The following is a 27,723-nucleotide window of genomic DNA, read 5'->3' on the forward strand; positions in this document are numbered from 1 at the left end:
CTACCATCTGCCACACTATCTGCAGATTAAAATCATTTGTTTGTAGCCCTGCAGAGGGCTAATAGCTACTCACTGTTGGGCTATAAGAACAGTTCTATAATAATCACCGACTAGGAAAAACAATGCAGTAGCCCAGAACCTTTTTTTATTGTTATTTGTAACTAGCTCGTGTAACAAGAGAATGCACTTGGAGAGCCTTGTGTCCTTTTGCAAACAAACGAGAAATGGGTAGTGGTTGAACGCAAGCTGTCTCAGAGTTGAGGCTGTGGAGCAGCCCTGTGCAGAAGGCTTACTGCTCACTTCAGCAAGGTTCACCTGCTGTCACACAGGAAAACAGGCTAAAACTTCATACGCACAATGTCTAAACACCAGTGATCTGAATTGCAGGACTGCTGAACATTTGTGAGCACAAAAAAAGAACCAATTTAAATTTGAGATTATTTCAGTCTTAAGTACCCTAGAACATCAAAACAGACTTTTTTATATACATTTAATACACGATGCTAGAGACTTAATAATAAGTTAAGAGCTTTTCAGCTGGGCTACAATTAAACTTTATCTCCCACTACCATTTTCATAGAGAGAAATACTGTATCTTTCTGGAACATTAAGAGATTCCCAGCACAGTGAAAAAACACAGGAGCAAACCACTATTATTTCAAGCCAGGCCCACCCACATCTTGGAAACTTGTTATTAACCCTATGCAAGAGAAAAGTAGCACTCTTAACACAGCAGATCCTTGTCACAAGAGAGAAACTCCTAAAAGATACATCAACACAATCCACAGGCAACTTAACTACTAGCCCTTAAAATAGGAATTACTTGATTCTCCAGCTTGCATCTTTCTAGATATATACATGTGCTTTCTTTCAAAGACATTATTACTGTGAATATGCCAGCAAGTTTTAACTTGCCTGAAGACAACATTCTTTATACAAGTATTTTTATCTGAAAACCTGAGAAAGCAGTAACTCCTTCAGAAATAATATTTAACTAGTATCATCACTAGCTTTATATTCTGTAAGTAAAATTTTTGTATTTGTGTAATTGTTAAGCAGTACTGAACTAAAGTGGCTCCACTGAAAGTTAAAACCAGGCTAGTGGGGTTATTTTGTTTGTTTTTTCTCATGTTCACAAAACAACTGTAACTGAGAAAGGCTACTTGATTTCATTTCAGGTCTCTGTGGGATTTAATTACCTGTTTTTAAAAGAGAGAGAAACCACTCAAGGTTAAAAGGCCTTTTGGAAACTTTAAATAGGAAGAAAATACAAGCAAACTGAAAGTTTAATTCATTCATCCTGATTAGCACTGACAAGTCTGCATGAAGGTTTTCCTTGTGCCAATTTCTAAATTTCATTTGCACAAAAGGGCAGGAAGAATTGAGTGGCAGATTTACTATTCGTTATGCTTTAATTACAGACCTGCAAGTTTTATTTTGATCTGACATTGGCAAAAAGAGCTAGGACAATTACTAGGCATCCATGTGTGTGTTGTGTTGTTTTGTTGTTGGGTTTTTTTGGGGTGTGGCTTTTATTTTGGGGGGGGGGGGGGGGGGGAGGGGCAGGGATCACTCTTGGAGAACTCTCCACAGCTAGCAGACACCTTCATTTTTTCTAGGCCAGGACTCTCAGCTTGTCCACTACAAACCAGCACTCCCCATGGCACTCTTGGCCACACCTTTCCTTGCCACTACCTAAGCAATCTTCATACCAAACAAACCAACCTCGGGATCTTGTCAGCCGCAACAGGACTCGCACCCACTTACCCACCCACTCAGGGTTTCTGTCCTGGTAAGGGTGCAACTAAGGTTGCTCTTGAGGCAGCAGACCCACGGTCACTTCTTGGCAAGTCCCTGCCTTTCTGAACCAAGCTGTCCCACAGGACACAGTGAGTTTCAGCATTCAGGAGGGGGAATACAAGGCATGTCCACCCACACCTTGCCAAGTCAGCTCTTCTAAGCACAAGCACAAGGAACTATAGCAAGAGAAAAAGCCCTCTCAATTTTTCTCAGCTGTTCTACTGAGCAATGCCTGGTGAGGAACAACTGCCTCCTCCCAGGCAGCAGCAGGATGGAACCGCACAGCAAGAGGAGGGACATGGACAAAAGGCCACCAGTTCCCCATCACTGAACACTGGAAGACTCCAAGCTTCCCTATAACCAACAGCAGCTTCATAACCAAAACAGAAGCTCCTTGCTGAATCCCCTCCCGACTCCTCTCCACAAACATCTGGCCCTTTCCCTTTCCCCACACCCTTCCGATAGCTCTAGAAGCCTGATGCAGCTTAGGAACGAGCACATTAGCATGCCAGTATTTTGCTTCACAAGACAGCTAGCACTACCAAACGATAACCTGCAGCTAGAACTCTACTCCACCTCACCCAATGAACAAAACAAAGAAAAACCTACCAGATTTCATAGAGACAGAATGACCATTTCTGAGACAGTCCTGCTCACACACTGATCTATGGGGCACTTCAGAAGTTCTCCAGATGTTCCAAAGCAGATCAATGCATATGGTAAGAGCAGTCCTATACTTCTTCCAAGTGCTTCTCAGTTAACAGCAATACTGGGACAACTAGCATTATGAAACCTTGTGGGGATAATTATCTCTGTTAATAGCACTATTCCTTGCAAATAAGGGAGTGGTGCTGGCATAGGCTATGGGCACCATAATTATCAAAGCCAGTTTCCTACAGATTTGCATCAAACAGTTGAGGACTTTAGTATATAATGAACTGCAAACTCCAATTAAGTTTTTCCCATGGTTGGGATATGTAATGCAAGTCTCTCCTCTGCATGGATTCATGGCTGTAGAGCAAGACCACACATGCTCCATTCCATAGTTCAAGCACTGTGGCAAGTTCCTATTTTCTACAAGTCTTGTATGAACCTACTTGACTACTTCAGAGATCATCAAAAACTTTTGAACCATTTGTCAGACAGCTTGTTTTGTTTTTTTAAAAAGAATCAGGCTTAGCCAGTGGCAAAGAGTAAACAAGACCTCAGTTATTTATGACAAGAGCTCTAAAAAAATCTTGACTTGCACCTTGACAAGGCTTCAACTCAGGGAAGTCATCCTCAAAATTAAGCAGAATATCTACTAGCCATCAGACACAGAAGCTGCTGCATATAACAGATTTAAAATTTCTTTAACAATGCTATGAAAATACAAACTATCATTATACTTAAATACTTCTCCATACTTATGCAACCTACCTCATAAAAGACTACAAACTAGAAAAGTAGTAATTTCCACAGATTAAAAAAAAGCGCAGTAATTTCACTCTACTTTCCTCACCTACTACTAGTAGTCTACCGCACACTTCATTTTTAGATGCAAACCATCCCATTTCACAGACTTAGCTATGAACAGATGACATACTACAGTTCAGTTACTATCATGGTTCTAAAAATGAGTAAGAGAAAGCATATCCTTGCTGTGCTAAACAATAAAGCTGCAGAAGTAAAGCCAGACTTGAGGGAATTTTTTTCTTTAAGTATGTTCCGATTCCAAGTTTGGCATTATCCAGTAGTATATACTCCACACACAAAAAAAATTCAGTGTATGCTTACACTGTATTTTTACCATCACTGAACTAGCACAGGCCAACACTGCTGCCAAAAGCAGCAGTCCTACCTTTCATTTGCTAGTTTGTTCCTGCTACTTCTCTCCCTGGTTCACATGAAGGGGAAACAAAACCCGATTTATGCTTTAAATTTAGTTTTAAACCACAAATGCCTTGCTCTCCAGTTCACTGCAAAGCCACAGAAGCACTTATGTCAGCAACAAGGGAAAAATGGCATAGAGGGATAGGAGAGATTCCCTTGGAAGTGCTGCAAGTCCGAAGTTATCACGACATCTACAACATTGGAACTCTAAAGATACATTATTCAACTCCACAACATCCAGCCACAGAGTTTTTCACAACTGTATGCTCAAGTCTTGACTAACTGGAAAGTCCTCTCCTGCTGAAGCATCTAACATTTACTCCCTTGAATGTAGATTAAAAGGGAAAGTCGCATGCTACTTTATATCAAAACACAAACAGAAAGCTTCAACATATACAATGTTGACATAAAATTAAGTGAACTTGCGTCTCCTTTGATGTAATACCACCGCCAGCACTCACTCTTTACACCATCACCCCTTGTATCATACTGAACTGTTCATTCTGTATCTAGAACCAACAGCAAAATAACTTGAATGGCTTTGGATATATATATTTTTTTTTAAGACAACATTTATTACAGATACATTCTTCTGTAGCAGAACTTAATTGGCAGACAGCAACTGCTTGTTCTATGATCTCAGAATTTCAGTGAAACAGAACAGTGAAGTTATTCTCAAACTTAATCTCATTGGGAAGTGCTGCCAATTAGGAAAAGCAAAGGTAGGTAGTACTTCTCTACCAACAGGATAGTACTGGTTTATTTTCTCCTTTGAACTCCATTCTCTGGTACTGTGTATCAGTATTACAGATATTAACTCATTATGAATTTAAGTCTAAGCTTGTCTCCTGCTGATTATTACATGTATCAATTTCTGTCTCAGAAGCAGCCTCCACTACCAGAGGTACTGTTAATTGTCAGCCTGTTCCTGTAAGTGAAGTTCTGGCAGTGAATGCAAGACTGCTTCTTGAACAGTGCAGTGCTTCATAGCTGACTACAACAGACTACAACAAAAATCTTTTAACTTTGTAGTTTCTTGGAGGCTGGAAGGAGAACACTGTTGTCCTCATCATCATCACCCCCCAGCACTCAACAAGCAGCTCAACAAGTCTAGACTGACCAGAAGGTTCCCTTCTGTCTCCCAAAGATGCACCTTCCCAACTGCTTTGCATGTACCTTTGGCACAATGCACAGCTGCTTCCTGATCAGAATGATAGAAAACAGAGTTAGAACTCCAAGGAATCCCCTAGTCCATACCACAAGGCTTGATCTAGTCCATCTATGACATTTGTTCTGGTTCGTCTGGAAAATCCAGGCCTCACCACCTCATTTCAACATTTTCAGTTAACACTCTCCCCATGCACACAGCAAGGGAGATTCAGGTCAAAGTCAGTCTCCTGGACTCCTGCCAAATCTACCAAAGAACCTAAACAACCTAGTTCCTTTTCTTTTCCACAGCAGGCGCATGTGCTACAAGATTTGATTCCCATCTGATCTATCTTTCTTTCTGAAAAGATTTTAAGAAGTTGCAGCAGCAAACTGAAACACCCTGCAGAAGAGTTTTTGTTACTATAATAACTATAGCAATGAGTAACTCTGAGTAAGCAAAGGGCTTCCATCCTTTGGGTAGCAAAAGGCACTGATCCAAGACCTTTGGTTTATGCAACCTTGGAGGAAGTCCCGAATGAAAGACAGTTCCACCTCAAACTCTGCTGGCTAAGACATCTCTATAGGCATAAATGCTTCCTAATCTCTACCAGCAGCACAGCTTAATAAAGCTGTCTGCCTGCAGAGAAAAAAAATCCAAACCACTCAATTCCAAAGCCCCAAATAGTCTCATGTCTTTCCCCAACTAAGAGCAATGTTTTTGCATCTGTGAACTTGATTATCCCTGAAAAAGGTATGGTAGTTAACTGTGGCTATAATCAGCTGCTGCTTTTTTTTTTTTTTTTTAAGAGATAAGTGTGTGTTCTTACAACTTGCATCTGTGAGGCCATTTTACTCTCATAAAACACTTTAGGAAGTACTCCCTTCTCCAGTACTTCTGGAATACTCATTGGCACAGCGATCAATGCTGTGCATTCACCACAAGCATCCTCTTCCCCAGCACCAAATTTCAGCACTGCCTGCCTAGTTTACTGCTACGTGTACAGTTCTAGAGCTTTCATAAGAGGTTGCAGTGCTTCACTGAAATGCAGTCTGATCTGATAACTATAAGGATTATCAGGCACATTTTTCAAAGGAGGCCAATTTACATCACTGGGTAGTGAGTAAGGGTTTGTTGGATTTTTTTAGCTACCCTTCAAAAGTTGCTCCTAATAGCTCCTGCTACCACTAGGAACCTAGCAGTCAGCTTGACCTAGACACCATGGAAAAACAACTTCAGAGGCACCTACAATAGATTAGATAGGCTAGAACCTACTTCCCTCCTTCACTAGGTATACAAATTAACTAGAACCTTATCTAATGAAAACACCACAAGAAATCATATGTGAAGCAGCTGGGGTTCTCCAGGGTAACCTTACTTCTCCCTTGGTGTTCTGAACAGAACTGGTTGCTCTTCTGGTTCACAGGGAGAAAGACTATTTCTGGCTGCTATACCCCCCTCAGCAATGTAAGGATCTGGTACGCTACAGTACAGATTAGAATAGTTCAAAAAGTGGCCTGTGAATTACTCTGCACACTCCCCCCACTGTCAGCAGGACTAGCCCACTAGTATAAGAACTGTAACATAATAGTTAAAAAAAGAAATAAATAGGTTTTTTTAGGGAGAATATTTATAGAAAATACGGCTGACTAATCCTCATGCATGCTTATCCTGCATAATATAGGCAATTCAAGAATATACACCTGCTCTATATTAACTCCATCCTATACAAAAAGTTAAAGTATGGTATTGGCTGGCAAATACCAAATCTGTTGTGCCAGAATTGCTTTTAGTCAGCTTTATTTACACTACACATCCAGTTTCATTCAAAATTCCCAAACCTCTCTGCTATTTTGATACTCCCCTCCTCACTGACGTAGAGGGAAAAAAAAAATACAGAGCAAGAAAATATAGAAGTAGCAAAAGCAACCAGTCTCAAAGTGAGGGGCAGGAGAAGCTGGGGCTTTATGAACAACTACTTGTAACAAAGATGACAGAGGTCCAATCAGGAACAGTTTTGGCACTCGTGTAAACTAGCTGATATTACTTTTGGGGTGGGAGAAACTTATCACAGAGGCTTCTTGTAACTCCTTGACCACATTTTTCTTAGCAAGCACTTTGCTACTTGCCCCAGATTATTCTGGAAATTAATTTGTTACTTCTGCTTTTGTGAAATCAAAGACAGCAGACCCTTGCCACCACTTTCGAAAGTTTCTGTAGAAGTTTCAACTGGCATTGCAATGTCATTTTAATTAAAGAAATCAAAGATCTTCAATTGCACATGTTAATGACAATGTGGAAATAGGTATTTTGCAAGGCAGTAATGCAGGGCATTTGCTGTACAGGCTTCTGCAAGACCACTATATAAGGAGCACAAGTGTTTGATTAAAAGCCAATACTCTGGAAGAGCCTAAAGGAGCATGCTGATGCAGATTACTAGAGCATCATGGTAAGTATCAATTAAAGTAGTCAAATAACCTGACAGTTCCAAACAACTTCATAGCTGAAAACCTATATAGGCAGCCCAGTTAAGCACTACAGCCAGAAAAAGGATATAATCTCACTTAAAACACAAATTTCTTAGAAGCTATCCATAACCATGATACTACTGGGGGAAAAAGAAAAAAAAAAACAACAGCTACCTTTAACACGAAAAACCCCACCAAAACCTCATATTTAGCTTACTGTTATACCAACTCCAATACAAGTAATATGCCAGAAGAGCATTAGAATGCAAGGGGTTTTCCTTTTAGAGAGCCATGGGTAAGGAATGCTGTTCTTTCACATAATGATTTCTTTAACAATCCTTATATCCAACATTCTCCTGCTCCCCCCAGCATTCATTTAACAAGGAGGCAATTTTATTCAGTGCTTTGAGCCCATCTCCAAAGCTGTCAACTAAAAACTATTCACCACTGCGTAAAACCAACAATGATAGTGCACAGCAAAATACAGGGTATAAATTAATCAACTTCATTTCAAAGGATGCTTTTTATCCTAGCTAAAAAAGCATAAGAGGTGGGCAAAGCACCATGTCTAGAGAATCCGCTTTCCAGCCCTAAATCTCTCATGCCATAGAGGAAATGCTATTCCTCTGAGAACTATCTATAAGCTAGCCAAATGCCACTGAAATTGTTAGATACGGCATTTTGTTAAACTAAATACAAACACGATAGAAAGTGAGATCTAGCTTTTACTGCATTCAAAACAAGTCAGAAAAACACAAAATCCCTTTCAAAGGGAAGTACTATGCACAGCTGGGTTTTGATGCAAGAGAGAAAGAAATGAAGGAGGAAGGCTGTTTATCCAAAACACCATAGACTTAGGATCCACACACTCTGGAAACAATTTACAATCCCCGATCAAAAAAAGGCTGCTAGTTTCAAAATGAAGATAAACTAGACTTCACATAATGCAAGGGGACAAGAGCTCAAAACACACCTGCCCTGACATCCCAAACATGCTCCCAACCTATTTGTGCTTCACACATACTTGAAGGTGCACAAGCAAGCTGTTCAAATTTTAGTCTGAGGCATGAACAGTAAGAACACCGTATTTCATCCGAGACTTCATTACATTAAACATTATGGAGAAACTACATTTGAGTCAAAGGACCATTTGGCCCATTTAAAAAAAAAAAAGAAAGAAAAAGCACAATCCAGACAATTCATTTTCTAAGCAATCAAATGCTTCCCCTAAAACACTATCAAGGACTATTTGACAGTTCACATTTTTGTAAGAAAAAGTGACAGCTTTCTTATAACTTCAGTTATTCTCCAAATACAAGTAGTTGTAATATCATTTTTGTGATTCCACATACAGGAAGTTCCAGGATGTCTGTTACTTATAGCTTTTTCAAACCCTCAGGCATGACAAGATTCTTCTTAGGTTAGCTCCTGTATCATTTAGCACAGAAGAGAGAAAATTTGCATCCATTTTGTGAATATAGGTGATCTCACAGGCAGTGTACTGAATAGAAAGCGAAGCACTCAGCTACTGTATCTGACCTGCAACGTGTCAAATCCTAGCAATTTTAACATTCCTTTTAGTTACCCAGATGCCCTTACAAACACCCTGTTCAATCCCAACTGCTTAACAGAATCCCAAATGTTTGCCTTGGAAGCAGAAAATAAAGAATTGGCTTTCCTTCTTCATAGCACTTGCAAGCATTACTGGCTTTCTGAATGCAGCAGCTTCCTTAATATCACTGGTGCTGCTGCATCATCACCAACGGCTACAGCAGCGCAAGCAGTCCAAGGCAAGACAATCAACCACACAGCCTGCTCCAAGCAGATTTAGAGCAGGTAAGTGAAGAGAAAACCCAAAGAATTACCTTTCTACCTTCTGCTGCCCAGCAAGTTCTAGAGGTTGAAGTTTCCAGATGGAGGTTATTTTAGAGGGCAGCTGCACTACAACCTAGCAGATACACCAATCTAGCTGAGCATAATTCTGTGGTTACGTTTAGCATGTAGTATTCAGCTTGGGTTCCTTAAAAGCGTTCCTGTTTTTAATTCTTACTCTCCAAACAATATAAAAAAGAATGAGCATTCTGAGGTAGATATAGAAATAAAACCAGTGGGACATAAAGGACACACAGACAAGCCTGGAAGAACTGCACAGCCCTGGAAGTCTGGAGAGCACCATGAAGCAACACAGCATAACACCTAGAACAGCTAGCAAGGAAGCTAAGCAGTACCTGTTCTTTGGTAACAAGCATGTTATGTGCCCCAAAAACCCATACAGGCTAAGTTATTCTTCACACCCAGTTTTAAAGAGCTACCTGAAACCTACCAGATCAGGGTGTTTAAGTACACAAGTATCACAGCACAGCTGAAGCTGTGGGTTTGTTGTTGTTGGTTGGTCGGTTTTTTTTTTTTTAAAAAAAAAGGTCTTAATAAACCAGAAATTAACAGTGCAGCAATGCAGAGAACTAGACTTCAATATATCTTCTTCAGACTTAAACCACACTGACAACTCACTAATTCACAGCAACCTTGGGTGTTTGCTTTTATCACAATCTGTAACAAAGTTAATCAGACACCTCTAGCCAGCAAAAGAACTTGCAAGGTTATGAAATGTTTACTGATCAGCAAAACCAATTCTAATGTATATAGCTTTATGAAAAAACGTTTCAGTTTCACACTTCTACCCACAGAATTTTGAGATTTTTCTTCCCTTAAGAGGGCTTCCCAAAACATTACATCAAATAAACATTGACACTTCACACGTCTCAGAACACCAACACAAATATTCAAGAATTATAAGGTATCTGCATGCACCTACTAAGAATGAATCAGTCACAGAAGTGGTGCATTCCTAATGCTTTTCATGTCTGAATTCTCAGAAATTCTGATCTCTAGAAGAATCTAATAGGCAGCTTCTTGCAGCAACTGCTGGAACAAGAGCTTTTGCACTACTGCTGTCTCTAGATGGGAAGGCACATTACTTTCACTGATGCAGAAAGACATGGTTTTATGCAAAATAACTATGCAAGACTGTTTATATACAGACGTAGCCACTGAAACCCTAAAGCCACGCGGAAGGCTCTTACAGTGGCTAAGTTTCTTAAACGACAAAAAATTTCACTTTGCTTATTTGCAGCGCTAATGCAGCCTGCCTACTTCTGATTAAATACTCTACAAATTAAAGTTTCATAGATTTTGCATTTATACATTCCAACAGATATTAAGTAATGCACACAAGTGGCACAATGGTTTGTAGAAGAGAAAACAAGTTTAAAACCACATGCAGTTATCCCTCAAATTTTTTCCTTTGAAAATCCAACTCTTTTTTCTTAGCCAAAACCCACAAAGACAGTCAGTATACTATTACTATTTTTGTTCACCAACTTTCAAAAAACAAGCCATCCTATATGTTTCTCTATTTATCTAGATTTCTTTGATTTTAAAGGATCCCCTATGGAGCAAACCAGACCAAGAAAACAGAGGATCTGTTCAAATCAATGTTTCCAAAAGTACAGGCTATAATTCCAAACAGTATTACAGGACTCAGAAGTAGCACTTGCAAGCCAAATGGAAATTCAGCTGTAGAAATAAAGCTCATGAGCCCAAGAGTGAAATTGGAAGTGGATTCCCCAGCAAAGCACGTCCGAGAAAACTAGTTCAGAGACACAGAAATCAAATAATTGGTTACAGCTGGCTGCCTGAAGAGATTCTCTTTTGCCCTCAAGTTTTTATACCTGACATCACTTTCTATAAGGGCATCTTCGCCATGATACACTGTTTTTAACTGAATAGGGGAGCAGTACAATGCCAAGGAATTCTGCATCCTACTCCATTGCCAGTGCAGGAGGATACGCAAGTACAGACATTAACTTATTTTTATGAGGGTTTTGCAGATACCCAAATTCTTACCTCTCTTCCCTCACTCAGCTAAAGATACTGCATATGCATTTTAGAAAATAAAGACCACATTCCCTCACTACTCTGCCAATACTCTGGCATTATACCTATATCTGTAAGTCTCCCACAACTGTTTTACTTTCATCTTACAGCCCTATTAAAAACAGAAGAAAGAGCTATAGCATTTGCTTCTACTATGTAGAAATCTTTCAGGCAAGAGATGCCATTGCTCTACCTCCAACAGAGGATAAGATCAATGTACAGAAACACTCATCCCCCATCAGCCTGTTTCAGTATCTTTGCCTGTAAAACTCCAAAGTAAATCTTATGGAACTGCCCATTATAACGGAACGAGCCTGAAGTCCACTAGAGAGGCATTCACATCTGGACAAATCCCAAACTTCTCCTTTCAGAGTTTTGGCCAAGGACAAAAATCCTCTACTAGGCTATTTTACAACCATGTGGAAAGGGAAGCTTTTCACATCCAGAAAATTTAACATTTATATGAAGTAACACAGAATAGTCATCTTAGTTCTGAACTGAGCTTGTACATGAGAGGCAAAAGTGTGAGGCTGCTGAACTACACAGGACATTATTTGCAATTCCCCAAACAAAAGTTTCAGGCTGTGTTCAAACTGCCTCCAAAAAGCTGGTTGTCCAAGAAAAGCAGACAGTTGGGGTTATTCTTCAGGGACACCTTTTTCTACTGAAGAATCAGAGATGAACTAATACAAAGCAGAAGTACGTACCACCACAAGACCTATGTTCTATACTGAGTTCCTCATGAAGTACACTTACTTAAGGCTCTTCTAGTACCCCAATAAACAACCAGAAAATTTTTGATCCCAAGGCACTGTCCTGACTTGTATACACAACACAACGAACATTTACTATACTGAAGTTTTCTTCAAACACACCTATGACAGACCTTACGGTGTGGCCCAGGCTGCCCTAGGGATTACAACACTTCTACAGCCAAACCCCTTCCCATTGTTACCTGCAGTGCCAGAACATGTGTCCATTCCCATTCCAAGGCAACATCCCACCATTACTGCAGGCAGTAGAGGTGAAGCAATAGCAGTGACATAGAAAACAACCGAAACCCAAGGAGTTTCATAAGTCAGAGAACCAAAGCATGATTTCCCCTGGGTATGTCTTGCAGTTGGATTCCTTCTTTGTCTACTGAGGTGACAGCTCCAATTGAAGGTTTTCTTCAGAGGTGAGAATTGTAGTCACATGAATTCCCTGATGTCTAACAAGGCGGGGGTGTGTGGGGCTCATTCATCTTACAGGCTCTTCTCAATAGAGCTCAAACAGCATTGGGAGGCTTTGGAATAAAAATCAGTGACATACTTCATTGCTAGTTACAGACTACAACCTCACCTGTCACTACATCTTTCAGGAAATCACAGCATATTCATCAGAGGCAGATGGAAAATTACTGGAATAGGGACCCAACAGTGCCAACAGAATTGAGGATGCAGTGTCCTCCTGCAAGAAGGTTGCCTAGACAGCCAGGAGCAGTAACTACCTCAGACATCTGCCCCTACCCAATGTCTGCCCTTTACAGCTTCAAAGAGGCATCAGATCTTTAAACAGTTTATCCCACATCACTTAAATACAAGCAGTTCTAGAGGTTACAAGGAGTTACCATGACTGGTTTGAAACAGGTTTTATGCCAAGACAAACTACACATCTGAACAGTCATTACCCAGACTTTTGTTCTTCGAAAGCAAAGAAAGATAAAACCAGCAACAAATAATAGGAAGCTAAAAGGTCCTGTCAAATTCTGTTTGCTATACCACCTTCTGTATTTTGACAACAGCTGTCACACTCTGCATAGGTCTGTACATCAAATAAAGCTCCTCTTCCTTCAAAAATGGGCAACAACACATGTAAAACCTAGGAGCGGAAGGAGGAAGAAAATTAAAAGTTTAGAATAACCCTAGCCAGACCAATCTTTAGACTTAGTAATGAATATAGGTGGGAAGTTACCTTCACCGAATAAACAAGACTCACATCAGCTTCACTTAGCTCATGCACAAGAAAATGGCGCAGGTGGGAGAGATCACTTCACACATCTGGTTTTAATGAACAAGTTGTCTTCACAAATTAATACACTTATTTTCTGTACATTAAAGGGCACCAATTATCCACAAATGTTTCTTTCAGTTTAATTCAACTAAGCATTTTGCTCTAGACTTATGCATGACAAACTCATCTTTAATGCACTTCTCTAACTCTACATAGCACAAAATATCACACTTTTACCACCTGACAGTCTTAACAAATTTCATCAGTTCACAAAACTGAGACAGCCGTTTTTTCTCAACTGCCATCTCTGCCCAAAACTTACAAATCAGCCCATACTCCTGCTTTGGGTCTGAATAGAGTCTGCAACTGGAATGCAGCCAACCCCAAATCCAGTTCCTTCCTTCCTGCCTGCACTGGCTACAAAATGCCCAGAGGAGAAAGAGTAAATCACTTTTGCCACAGAAAGATCTGCTTACCCTTTAACAAAGTATTATTTTACAATTGCTCTCTCTACGCTGAGAGTTTTGCAGTAGGTAAAGCTTTAATATAAACCGGTCTCCTCCAAGGTGTTTAAGGTGCAAACTAGTAATATATGATCAGAGGCCCATTCCTGAATTCAGTTGGAAGTCACATTGCACATGATAAACTAGGAGAGTACACTGAGCTTGACTTAGACCCTAGGTTTGCTTACAGAGGGAATTGTACTTTATATTTTGTATTCTTTCTGCATCCTTACATGGAAAGGTATTTGCTATATTATACTAGCCTTTGCATGTTGGAAACAAAACTTGAGTGCTATATATCTAGTTTTATTGCAAGTACTGCAGCTGGAAGTGTGATTGTGCAACCATAGAGATAAGGCACAGCTGAGCCAGCAACATAACAGTAGTATTTTGTGCTCAAACATTGGAAGTAAGGCACAAAACAAAAGTCAGAAGTTAAAGCTCTTTTGCCCTTAAGCAAGCAGACTGTGAAAATACAGGGGGTGGGGGGGGGGGGGTGGGGGTGGGGACAGGACAGGGGACAGAACAGAAGAAAAGGCTTATTTATCTTTCAAAGGGAAAAGGAGGGACATATTTAGAGCTTTTGGGAAAACTCCGTCAAAGTCTGTAAATGGATGCAGAGGGTCACAACCAAAAAGGGTTATTTAAAAAATGCTTTTGCCATTGTGAAAAACATTGCAGTGCACATCCCTAAAAATAAATGAGTAGCTTGCAGACTCTCTACCCTTGCACCTTCAGCAAGACATCTTATCTAAGGAAAAAAAATCTCAGTGCAGTCAGTAAGACTAAAGCATTGCAGCTTCCACAGACCCTGCCCACAGAGACAGTTCCTGTAACCTCTAGGACCACCAGTACCATCCCAAGGGCAACTGGCATGCCAGTGGTGTTTAAAGGAGTCTCTCATGTTTCAGACTTTTCATTAGTCCAGTAAACACCAGTTAAAGACAAAAGAGGAGTAAAAAACAATGCAAGACTGATCCATTTGGCTATTGCCAAACTTCCTTCTCCAGATTTAGCTCTGATGGAAGAGGTTACTCGGCTGCTCATGTCAACTAAAGCTTGCCTCCTGACAGACCTGCCCTAAGACCATTTTTTTTCCATTTGCCTAACTTGCTGCTAGTTTTTTGGAAAAACCCAGAGGTACGAAGAGCCCATTTAATTAAGTCTTCTGGCAGAATCAGATTAGGGAACAGTCTTCCAAAGAAATCTTATCTCCACTGCTATTCTGCCAGAGGGAGTAGGGACCTGCAGCAAGACACTAACTTCTTCCCATCACACACACAGCTCTTGAATAGGACCTCTGCCCACAGCTTACGACAAATGGCCACCCACACACACGAATTCAAAACTCACTCCCTGATGCACTGGGAAACTATTCCAGAAAATTTTAAGATTCAGAAAGTAATTCAATGCAGGCTTTACACATCTGTTAACAGAAAGATTAGGACAACTACATGGTAATGATGCCTATCTGGTCTGAAAGATACCTCTCCAATACCAAAATGATTTTTGAGTCTAAGCACTGAACTTCACAGCTGTCTGCTCTCAGAGGTCAAGCATGGAATAGGAGGAAGGCAAACTGGAAGTACAGCAACGTTTTGGTTTATTAGTCAGCATTCCACAGAACACAGCCATCTGTGAGACCGAGACCTTGTCACAGGATGTGCAGGGAAGCAGGAACCGTGCAGCTCTTCCTATCTTTCAGCAGCTCAGTGTTTCCTGTGAAAGAAGGACATACACACACTACTCCTGTTTCAAAGGCCATTACTACTCCACCATTACTAAATCAGACCTCAACAACCAAAATATATAAAGCCACCCTGTTACACACGAAGAAATACAGCTGTGCTTATATCTAAGTTTCAGCCCATTAACTTCTGTGTCTAGACTAAACAGTTTTTTTCAGTCTTCCTAAAGGCACGTGCGAGACAGTTTGCACATTTGGTCTCCAGTTTATATGCAATACACAAGAGGAGAGTTAAGCTTTTATATGCTTCAATTTGTTCAGTTTACTTTCATACAGTAATTAATTGTCTTCACACTCAGTACCACTTTGTCTTCATCCATGACACTCACATGCCTTAAGAGGATACACCTCAGATCTGAAGCCTATCTGTTTGCAGTTTGAAGAATAAAACTGTTTCATGACAGTTTGAGCTTACTGGATTCAGAAATAAAGACAGCAAAAACATTTGAGGGCAAAGAGTAATTTAAAAGCCTACTAAATGCATCACTACAGTTGAATATGAAGATTGCCTTCCAAAAGCCTTTATCAGTTAGAGAGAAAGATTATGCCAACATCTCTCCCTTGTCCTCAATTCCTTGAATGTAAAGAGGAAAAAGGAAAAGTTTACAACAATGGGGATCAGTTAACATTGCAATACTCAAGAAGACCATAATGCTTCCTGACCTTCTCCTTTTTAACTTACTATGTGCCAGCTCTATAGAAATTTTCTTGCCTGTCCCCATTCCTTTGGGGAGGCAGTGTAGTAACTGACATTTCACGTTAGTATTTGTCTCACAGTGCAACTCGCTGTTTTCATCTAATACAAGTAGTTGCTACACTGTAATGTAGCTATATCGTAGTTAGCATAAGCAATATGACAGCTAAACATTAGGTCTTTATTGCCAAACACTTCATAAGGGCACGTGTGGCCTTCACACCATTCCCTAGCATAGCAAGCTTTCCAGGCTTCGGAATAGATTAGGAACAGTCCCATATCTAGTTCATCCCCAGTGAAGCACACTAGTTTTACCTACAGTGAGGTCAGGATATGCATCATGCCTAACTCAAGTACAGAAGATGATATTGTCAAGTTTACCTAAAGTAAATCACTTCCCAAAGCAGAAAACAGAGCTTGCTTACTTTCCCTCCCTACAAAGGAAATAAATTGCTATTGACAGAAGCATGCCTAATAGGTCCTTCAGCAATTGGCACCTTCATATCATGCCTAATCAAATTGAGTTCTTCTTAAAACCACTTAGCTTTTAATACAACAAGCTCTTCAGCATTGTAGATTATGTCTGTACCCATTTTCACAACTGCTGTTCATAATTTCTTTCATCTATATGACATGTCTGTTGTGACATAGAGAAAAGCTTTTAGCTGAATTACTCTCTTCACCATGAGCTAATAACTGCTGCTACCATGAAGCTGCACGCACACTTCTGACTGACCTCACAGGACTTCATATCCTGGCCTTGGAAGAGTTGAACAAAACTTCACTGCAAAACAGCTGATGCCTGCTATTCTTCGGAACAGGAGTTATACTAATCAGAACAAAAGAAAGCTACATCTAGACAATGCAAGTCCAGTGTCACCTTGATCACGTATCATTTATAACTCAATCATACTAAACCACCACATCCTCCTGCCACACAGCACCTCAGTAAAAAGTTTTCACAGAGTGCATGTTTATATTGAAATTGTTGAAGCTTTGCTGTGCGAAGATTTCCTGCAAGGACTGGCTTCTTGTATCTTAAGCTCTATTAACTCTACCTGAGAAGTGACGTTCGTGGGAAGGGCAGTCAGTCAAACCCAAAGACTGGTTGCCTTTACTACTGAACTCCCAGCACCATGCTGCCTACTCAGATGCTAAGAAAACCCCACAAACAGCTTACTGCCTGCTACTCTTTCCCTCCCCCAATCTTTGTCTTAAATCGTATAGCCAGAAGTGCACCCATTATACAGGCATCCACAATACACAGAGACCCAGCGAGAGACTACTTGCACAGCACCTCATATTACAAAGTTAAATGTAGAAGCTGCCACAGAAGAGGCACACCTGGTCATCCAGAGAGGATGCACAATGGTGCACCACAGATGAAGAGCTGGGACAGCACTGCTCCAGCTATTCTCCAGCCTTCAGAGCACACTAATCTGCTGCATTGGAAGCCCCTGCTGTCTTGCCTGTACTATTTGCTTACTATGAGGACCGAGACCTACTCTAGGCCACTGAGTAACAGGACTAAAACAGTCTAATCCCAGATGTTACTTACAGTTTGCCAGAGAAGTTACAAATTGGTCCCCCAAAGTACACAAACAATGCTCTGATCTCAAGATTCTGTACTAACTTGCATAAAGCTACATCAGTAGACATCAAAAGAACAAGGGAAAGGTAAGGGAGGCATAAAATTCTGAACTGCATCTTGTCAAGAGGGAAACAAGTCATCTAAAAGGAAAGTGGGACCCTTCAACATGGTATTAGCATATGCAGGTTACAAAAGTGAAGAATGCAAGGACACCATTTAGTGATGTATTTATGAAACAAACAAAATGAGAAGCTTTGCCTTGCAAGTCTGGAAGCAGGCATGTTCTCTATGCCAGCAAACCCATTCCTGTACCTCAACGTTTCAGCTTGTGACAAGTCACATGCAAGCTTTTCAGTGGTGACCTTGGGACAGAGTAAGAATAAACATAAGGATATTTGTTGATAAAAGGAAAAGCATCCTCAACACAAATGAGATTTAGGGTATCAAACGGTGCAAGCGGAACAGGATTTGACAGCACAAAGTATCCAAAGAAACCAACTAGAGTTTCTGCTTCAAGCTGGGAGCTCAGACCGAATCCTCCTCTACTTCACTTGCCTTGCAGACCACAGGATAAATAAGCCACAAGTATGACAGTGCAGAATAACAACTCTAGATGACATCATGAAACATGCCTTTTTGTGCACTAAGACTGCAACTATACAACATGCTAGAGGAGACATCCTTGGAAAGTTTCATACCCATACTAGTCACAGATACTAAAGGCAAATTCAGAACCAAAGCATGTTGCAGACAATACCAACAAGAAAAACACCACAAGATAAAGGCTGGTTCAGCCTACCTGAACAGGTGTTGCCTACAGACACATCTATAGTATTTTGCCAACAGTTGTAAAACTTCTTTGCCAGCACGCTGAACTAATAAACCCTACCACCAGCAAGGCACAATGGCTCAGGCTGAGTGCCATACTACACTCACACAGCTTCTCATTAGCTTAGAGTATAGGAAAAGAAGGTTTGCATCTTCCCAAAGTATCAAGTTCATACGTGCTACCACTACTGAGGAATAAGGACTGAGCAATTTAGAGAGTAGCATTAGCTCCATAATAAATGAATACAAAACAGCCATAATTTAGTTTGAACTGGATAATAAAAAGTTCCTGGCTTCTTAGGAAAAAATCTGTTCTCAAGCAACCTTGTAATCACGGTTGAAAAACAGCCTGCTGTTAAGATGGAGCATGAAATAGCTTAAGCAAGATGCTGCTTTCAGCAACAAAAAACAAATCTTAATAGCCTAGAAAGTAATTTCTAAGTTTGCACACATATTTTAAAGTAGAACCAAGTGGACTTTCATGGTATCTACTCATTTATAAATTTCAGCTGAAAATGGAAAACTATTGCATCCCTGATTCTGCCAAGACAGGAAAGGAGCAATGGGAAAGAAGCAGCTATTTGGTTCTACATGAGAAGTGCACCAGTGAAAGACAACGAAGTCTTACGTCTGTCAGACTTGTTTACTCAGAGTAAACACTTATTTCCATCTTTTAAGGGAAAAAAAAAATAATAAGTCTTCCACTTTGACATGTGTGACCTACTGCCTGTACATGCCAAGGGGATTACAGTTTAACTTCCAGAATGCACTCAGTTTCCTTTTTATAACAACCATTAAACACACAGATGTTTGATGGTCTAATTTGCTTCAACAAATACAAATTTTAGCTTCTAGAGTTTGAAGTTTCTGCTCTCTGATTTTACATCAGTATCGAGATGCTGTGAATAAAGCCTACAGCTGGATACAAACCTGCACTCTGAGAAAGTCAGAAGTACTCCAAGGAATAGGATAGTCACAGAGAAGAGACTCTAGTATGTTTTCTCTGTTAGCTTAAGCAGAGCAAAACCTTTGCTCTATCCAATTATACACAGGCTTCCACTGAAAAATCCACGAATCTTTCCTCGAATACAATCCTTTCTACTACTTTTTTTCCTCCATTGCAGTTAATGTTCTATTGAGACACAATACTTCTGGTGTATGATTAATCTAGTTGCAAGCTCTCAACTGGCACTGATCACATTCTTAATATGCAGCATGTAAGATCCATCATAAACTAAACACAAAACATAAAGGTCTCCAAGAAGCCACTGTCCAAATCAAATAAAAAAATAAATCAGTTTCTCCAGAACAGCAGCCTTCCAGCTATGACTGTTGAAGCAAATTATTCTCTCTCAGAATCATGACCTTGAACATATTTAACGGGTGGCTACCATTATTTGCTATGAACACTCCTTTAAATGAAGCCTAAATAAGGCTCAAAAGTAGAACACAAGTCACCTAAGCAGTTTCACCAATTTATCTAAACCATATAGTGCAAAAAATTACAGAATCATGAAACAAAGCTTCAGCTTGATATCAAACAGCAAATCCATGTAAGTTCAGCGTTAAGTCCCCAGTTTAATGCCATAGCCAGGATGAGCCTCCCTCTGCCTTCAGTCCATAAACAGCAGCAAACAGCTACCAGAGGCAAGCAGAGATACCATATTGTGCATGCATTCGTCAACACCACTGGAAAACTGCATCAGCTTCTTCCTGGACTGCACAGCAAGAGATTAACAAAAGAGTTCCGTGAAAAGCCAAACAGGTGGAGTTAAAAACCAGAAGGGTGCTTAAAAGTAGGAAACACTTCAGGAACTTTCTTTAGCTTGTCAAGGATGTAGTGGTTAAGGAGCAACTTTCATCAGTCACTAAAAGCCTGTATGAGAAACAGGAGTATATATGGAGGTCCTTTCAGATTAACACAAAAAGACATGTTCCAAATCTAAATTTGATCCAAGTACAAATCGATCCATCACAACAACTTGCCCAAAATTACCATAGAATTTATCACACTGTAAACATCGATGAGAAATTTATTCTATTTTTTAAAAAAAGTTAAATTTAAGCAGACCTACAGCCAGCCTGTTTATTCAAGGATGCCCAATAGTCCACATTAAACAAAGCTTACGTAACAACGTATAGTGGCTCCTTTGGGCACTGTAGTTAACTTGAAGTTAACCAATTCATTTATTTTAATTGTTAACTAGGGAAAACTTATACATAAAATGTTGAGAGCGATTTCATAGTGACCACTATAACAACACTGAGCAATAGCCCTTAAGAGTTTTGTCTAGATTGGGAAAAAAAAAAAAAATAGATTTTGCAGAACCCATTAAGTCTGTAACACAAGTCTTTCCCAGCTGAGGATGCACCAGGCTGCACCTCCTTGCTAACAAGTAGCTAACGGAACTCTTTGGTTAGTAAGAAATATGACACATGCACATACCTATTGAAAACCCCATCTGAAACTCCCCAGAATCGGTTGCCATACATCACACTGAAAGTGTTTAATGCCAGGTACAAAATCCTCTCCCTCCTATAAAACTCAGCCATTGACTAAAATGTAATGCTACTTCGGTATTTGTGCTTCAACTTACACAATTTTAATCAAGAGACTTTTCCGTGAAGTTAAAGCTGCCCGTTGATACCATACAGTCCCAAAGGATGTTAATTTCTGCCCCCAACCAAGAGTTTACTTTAAATTACATAACATATTTAAATGTTGAAAAAACCCAGTGTCATTTTATGGTGTTCCATATGAACACATCTAACTGGATTTGTTTTCTCCCAAAAGCCACATTTATGTATTGATGATTACTGCAGGCTTGAACTACATATAAATCAAGACATAAGAGAAGCTTCCATTAATGTACAATTCCATGGTATAACATGGGTTGGACTTGATGATCTTGAAGGTCTCTTTGTAGAATCATTTAGGTTGGAAGAAAGATTTAACAGCACCAGCCTTCAGTGAAGGCTGCCCCATGCAGCCAGGGACCAAGCACCCAAAATAAAGCCACGCTGGCCTGAATACCATTACACCAGAATGAATTCTTCAGAGCACACTTCAAAGCTGGGGGAAAAGGGGGTACTGGGAGGAGGGGGACAGGACATAGACCTCAAGATGCTAACCAGATACCAGACAAGTCAAGCAAAGATTACTGACAAACAACGTACTAATACCATGACACCCTATTCAGGTACTCATACTGTATTCTGTATCTCCTTGAAAACTCCCTCCAGCCCCACTTTCCAAGAAATACATAATGGGCCATTACTTTGACGGGACTTCAAAAAAACCTTTTTGTTTCGCCTCAAAAAAAAATTAGAATATGAATGTTTCTGCTTCACCAAAGAAATCCATAGCCTTTTGTGAACAGATGATGCTAGGAGCAGATGTACGCAAGCAGATTCACAATCAAGCAGATGATCTCTTCTTTACCAGCCATCTTGACCTGGCTGGCTTGATTTACATAAACTGTTTTTATTCACAACAATATTGATTATGTAAACCTTGACAAAAACTTAACCAAACACACACTGCCATACCACTGACAGAAAATACGTAACACACTACTGGGAGAAGGTTATTAGAAATAAATTTGCTGCAATGACTGACTTCAATTGCCTTAGGCTTTACCCTCTGATCACATTCATGCGCAGACAAGCAGTCACAACTACTGCAGGACAACACAGGAACATGTTCTAGTGTGGTAGAACACCTTCAACCCTACTTTAAGGCAGAATAAGCGCAAAAGATAACGTTTTGTCATCTCAAAAACAGGACTCTCAGCAGTTTGCCAGGTATGCCAATCCCTTTGTTTATCATTCTTTTCACCACCTAATTTAAAGTCTCACAGCTCAAGACAGAAGTTGTTCATCAACATCACAATCAATGTGGTTTTTTTTCTAAACCATGCAGTGTCTCAAGACAACTTTTTTAAAAAAATTATCTAGCCATGAGGTCACTATCAATTTTAATCAGGCAGTTGTAACAAGAGCTGTGACACTACACTTCTGCTGATCCACAGGTCTGTGTCACTATGGAGAGAAGAGCAGATTTACATTGTCTAATTTAAATGGAACTCCAGATTACAAGATTTTAATACAAAAGAGGTATTAAGAATTTTTTTTTAGAATACCGAACAGATGCTTAAGCTGTTCCAAGAGTTCCTAGTCACAAATGTTGAGTCATCAAAGAGAGAGATGTTTGTATTATTTATGGCACTACATAAAACATTTAACATATCTCTGATAGAAAATGCAGTGATCAACTCCTAAAGTGTCAAATGGATCTTAAAACCCCAACCTTCAGTCCAAAAATGGAAAGTGTAGCTACTCAAGTCATGACATTTCCTGGACTGCTTCCATCATATCTACCTATTTCTACATTACATCTACCCAGCACGTTGTGTTGGTAAACTGTGACATGCCCTATTGTTCCAGTGCAGCTTAGAGAGACATCCTGACCAGAGATTCAGCTGCCCGCTTGCAGACTTGTTCATAGCTGTACTACAAGGGCAAGAGGGTTTGTTTGCTTTTTTAGTACATGTAGCACCCAGAAGATACAACTTTAGTAGTTTAAGGGAACAGCTGATACTCAAATAAAAAATAAACTCAGTCATGTAAAGTTTACTTAAGTTTTATTGGCATGTTTCAACACACAGCAGTGAAGATCAAGACCTCTGGCAGAACCGATAAGCTGAGATCAATGCATTTCCATATTAAAGGGAAAGCACACCAGACTTTGCTAGGTTAAGATCAGAGCCAAAACATTTCATACTTCTGTACTTTCAACTGCTGCTAAAAATAGTGAAGCAACAGAAAGGAAAATGCTTCCAGCTGTGCGCAAAAAGCCTCTGCAGCACAACATCAATTTATGCTCTCTAATTTAATTAAAGATTCAACATCATACTATGACTTTATTGCCAGAGACAGTGTGGCACAGCTGAGGTTACCCTCCATTTCCACAACTGAAACAGTAAGAACATTTCTTTATTAAATCTAGTTTGATATGGATATTTCTCCCAAATCAAGTTAGTCCACTTAAATTCAAATCTTTCAAATGCCAGCTATGCCACCTTCATGGCAATAGCTGTATTTTATTCCACAGTAACTGTATCTTGACCTAAACTTATGATAAAAAATATTTAGCATCCCTTAAGGAAAAAAGATACACCACTGGACACACGAGTACCCAGTGTTGACTGCTCTTTTTATCTACTCCCAGAGATTAAAACAGTTATTCTGCAGAGGTAAACACATGCCCTACGAAATTACTTCACCAGAACAAAAATAAAATCCCTAAAAAACCAGAGTAAGGTTGTCTACGACCTTGCAGCAAATATGTAACAGATTCTGGGGGAGGCTGAATAACGCACCAAGGCTGTAACTGTTCCGCTTCACAGCTGGCTCAAAACCTTCCTATTGTATTTGTTACTAAAAATTATTCCATTAACCATATGTTTCTACATACTAAACTATCAAAATTAAGCATCTCTTCCAAGGTTCACAAGGGCTCTCAGCAAGCACGGCTTCAACGCCTCTCCCTCATCTGCTTCGACGGTGCTCAGCAGAAAGGCTTCGAGCTTTAACAGCAGGGCAAGAACATAATACCAAGCGGATTACTTTAAGATCCGTATCAAGCTGAGAAAATAAATATTTCCACTACGAATCTGAATACAAGTGCTTCACCCTCCTCCCCCCGCCCCCCCCCCCCCAAAGTCATCTCCCCTGCAGTCTGCCAGGAGGACGCCGGCTCTCGCAGCGAGGGGAGAAGCCGCCAGGGAGAGCTCAGCGAGCGGCTGCGCCCAGGGACGGCGGCTCCCGGCACCTGCGAGCGGCACCGCCGCGGAGGGAGGTGTGTTGGGGGGCCGGGGCTCCCCCGCGGCCTCGCCCGGCAGCTCGCGCCCCTCCCCACTCCCGCACAAAGTTTCTTCCCAGCGCGCCGCGCCGTCCCCGCGGTCCCGGTGCCCGACAGCCCGCCGCCGGCCCTCCCTCTGCCCCCGGAGCCGTGGCGGCGGGGCCGAGCCGCACTCGTACCGCAGGGCAGAGCTGCTGGCGGCGGCGGCGGGCGGCCGCCCCCCGGTCGCGGGGTGGGGGGCGACGCGACACTAAGGCCGCCCCGTGCGCTCGGCCCGGGGAAAGGCGGGAAGCGGCGCCCCCCGCCCCCCTCCGGGGGTCTCGCCCCTCCGAGCGTTACCTCAGCGGGGAGCCGCGGCCGGCGCTGAGGGGACGGGCCCCCCCCGCCGCTTCCCCCCCGCCCCAGGACGGGCCCCGCTGCTGCCGCGCTCCCCTCCGGCGCCCCTCCACAGCGCTCACCCCAGCACCACCAGCTCCCCGTACTTGACGGGCTCCTTGTTAGGCGCGCAGTGCTCCTCCTGGCTGGGGGAAAACATGGGGCCGCCGCTAGGTCTCCCGCCGCTGCAGTCCCACCCGCCGCGGGGGCGAGTGCCGAGCGGGCTCCGCGCTGCGACCCGCACTGAGCCGGCGGCCGCCCGACAACGGCCACTACACCGGGGGGGCGGGGGGAGGAGTGCCGAGGGGGACGTACCAACCCGCCGCGGCAGGGGGTGGGAGGAGCAAAGCGGCGCCTTCCTACCCACCCTCCCGCTCCCATTCACCGCCTTTGGAGGGGGTGCGCCGGCGCTCCGCCCCCTTCTTCTCACCCTCCCTCCCCCCCCCACCGCCGGCAAGTGGTACGGCCTAGCTGTGTTATGTAAACATAGAGTAAAGGGGACGGGGCTGCTCTTAAAGGGGCCGCGCTCCGGCGGGCGCAGCGGCGGGGGGAGCGGGGGGGGGGCGGGCGCAGCGGCGGGGGCTCCAGGCCGCTGCCTGACCGCGGGATAGGGGGAGGTTCTAGATTACCTGACCGCGTGGGGGTGTCCTGGATTCCAGATCACCTAGGGGACTGGATCGCTGTGTGGGGCTCTAGCTCGCCTCTCTTTAGACCCACACCTGCCTGGAGGCCTGAGGTTCTAGATCACCTGGGCGTCTGGGTCACTGCCTGTCTAGAGCAGGGGTTCCAGATCACCTCACGGTTCTGGGTCATCTCCAGGGGCTTCAGGCCACCTCCTGCCCAGGAGGCCACTTCCCTGTGAGATCACCTCCCTGTGGCTCTGGATAGCTGTGGTACTCCGGGTGTCCCCCCGCGGCAGCTCCTAAGTCAGCTCCTGCCCCAGCAGGAACAGGGCTCCAGACCCACCACCCGCCTCCTGCACCTTCCCCACCATCTCCAGCACGTCGATGTCCAGCCATGGGGCCGCCATCAGCTTCTGCGCTTGTGGCTGAGGAATGGCTGCTCTCCCAGCTCTCGTCCCTCGGTGAGGAAGGAGCTACGAGCCCACCATCCAGCCTCTTTTCTTTGGTGTCTTCTGAGGGTGCAGGAACACCCCCACCCCCACCAGCCTTTGCTCTTCAGGCAGAGCTTTGCAAACCCAGCGCTTGTCAATGCTCTGACTTATCTCTCCAGGCACGACCACCATCCCCAGCATCTCCGATCTGCTTCAAAGCTGGGCCGGGCTGCCTTTATTCCTTAAAAACCTTCTTTTCCAAACAAAAAATCCCCACATTGTAAGTCATTCTGTCAAAAAACTGGTGGGCAGGCAGGCGTCTGGGACACATGCGTATCCACCAAGACCTTGTGCAATCCAAAACAGGGCTAAAAAGGCATAGGTTTAGCATAGGCTAAAGCCCCAAACACCAAACTTTCTGCAGTGACTACCAAAGACTTTCCCCCCGCCCCAGCCCACCACTGCCCCAGCACCTCCCCACCATGCCCTTTGCTCAGAGCTTAATTCCCTTTCTCCTCAGCACCCAACGTAAGCAGAAAAACCTAACAAAGATTAGCTCGACATCGATTCACGTTGAGGATGGAAATTCTCATTAGCTGCTCTTTGAAGTCTCCAGCCTGGGAGCCCGTTAACGAAGACAAAAGTAATTGCAGTGGCTGCCACGCTGCTCCTGGCCTTCAGCAAAAAGCTTCCCCCGGGCCGGCACGTTCAGGCTCAGGATCGAGTTCTTCTTCTGCCGAAAGCTTTCCCTCTGCCTGAAATTGTATTTAGCTATTAATTTTCCCGGTAATGTTATTTTTCTGTCGTTTCTGGTGAAGAGGTGAAATGGAAAAACCCAGCCAATCTCATAGGGCTGCAAAAAGGAGATCTTCCCAGGGGCTGTGTGAAGAAGACAAGATTTTATTAAAGACAGAGAGCTGAATTATTACAGATTTATCTTCTTTATTGCCCTAACAAAATAGAAAAGAAAGCCGGGCTGTAAGTCACTGTCAAAGAAAACAAATACGGCCCCAAAAACAGTGTGAAAAAACAAACCTCCTGGCTGCATCCTCTTCAACTTCTCCCATTTCTCCCCCTGAAAGCAAGACCTTCGCAGTAGATTGGCTTTTGCACGGCATAAACAAACTGCAATACTCTTCCAAAAAGTGCTCCCAAACCACTCTGCTCAGCTGGGCTTCCCATAAGCAAAACCTCCTGTTAATGTGGCTGGATTTACAGCATCTTCTGCTGCTCCTCCAGCCCCATGTGGGGATGGAGGGATGAGGAAGGACCCTGAAGATCTGATTTTGCCCCTTTTTCCCACTTTCTCATTTTTCAACGCTATGTCTTTTGGAGAACAGGAAAAAGTTGTGCATGAGGTTCATAACTGCAAGGTTCTGCACCCTTTGCCAAGCCTGAGCATTTATTTTCAGCATGCAAACCAGCACATTTGCTGTGTTTAAATACAGAAATACTGAAATTTTTAACTACAGAAAATGCATTAGTTTGTATTGCTGAAAAAAAATCTTAAATACAGAAAATGCACTGGTTTGCATTGCTGAAAAATAAACGTGCAGGCCTGGAACAAAGAGCTTGGCGCGTTTCAGGGGGGAATATTTGCACCTGATGCATTTGTAGGAGGCAAATGAGCTGTGCTGGGGTGGGGAGGCACCCACCCGCCACATACCTGTGCTGGGAGACAGCAAGATAACCTCTGCCACTTGGGTTGACGCATTATTTTTTTCCTTGGAAATGTGCTTCATTTGTACATGCACAATCTCTTCATTCTGCATCTCCCTACAGGGTATTTTGGGCTGGCAAGTGAAGAGGGAAGCTCAGCCACAGCCCCACAAGGTGTTTGAAGGGCTTCTGGG

At 42.3% G+C, this 27,723-nt stretch overlaps 1 protein-coding gene across 2 annotated transcripts in view; it reads right to left on the reverse strand.

Moving 5' to 3' along the window:
* Window positions 1-25,099, reverse strand: part of PELI2 (pellino E3 ubiquitin protein ligase family member 2) — a 78,708-nt gene extending 53,609 nt beyond the window's left edge. The window contains exon 1 of one of the 2 annotated variants that reach the window (XM_055716545.1): window positions 24,924-25,099. In XM_055716545.1, the coding sequence (XP_055572520.1) occupies window positions 24,924-24,976 (53 nt within the window). In that variant the 5' untranslated portion in view covers window positions 24,977-25,099. Of the gene's footprint in view, window positions 1-24,899 lie in introns of both variants that reach the window. The other variant, XM_055716544.1, reaches the window with a different exon arrangement.
* Window positions 25,100-27,723: the final 2,624 nt, after the last annotated feature.

This window comes from Falco cherrug, chromosome 7, assembly GCF_023634085.1.
Source record: "Falco cherrug isolate bFalChe1 chromosome 7, bFalChe1.pri, whole genome shotgun sequence".
NCBI lineage: Eukaryota > Metazoa > Chordata > Aves > Falconiformes > Falconidae > Falco > Falco cherrug.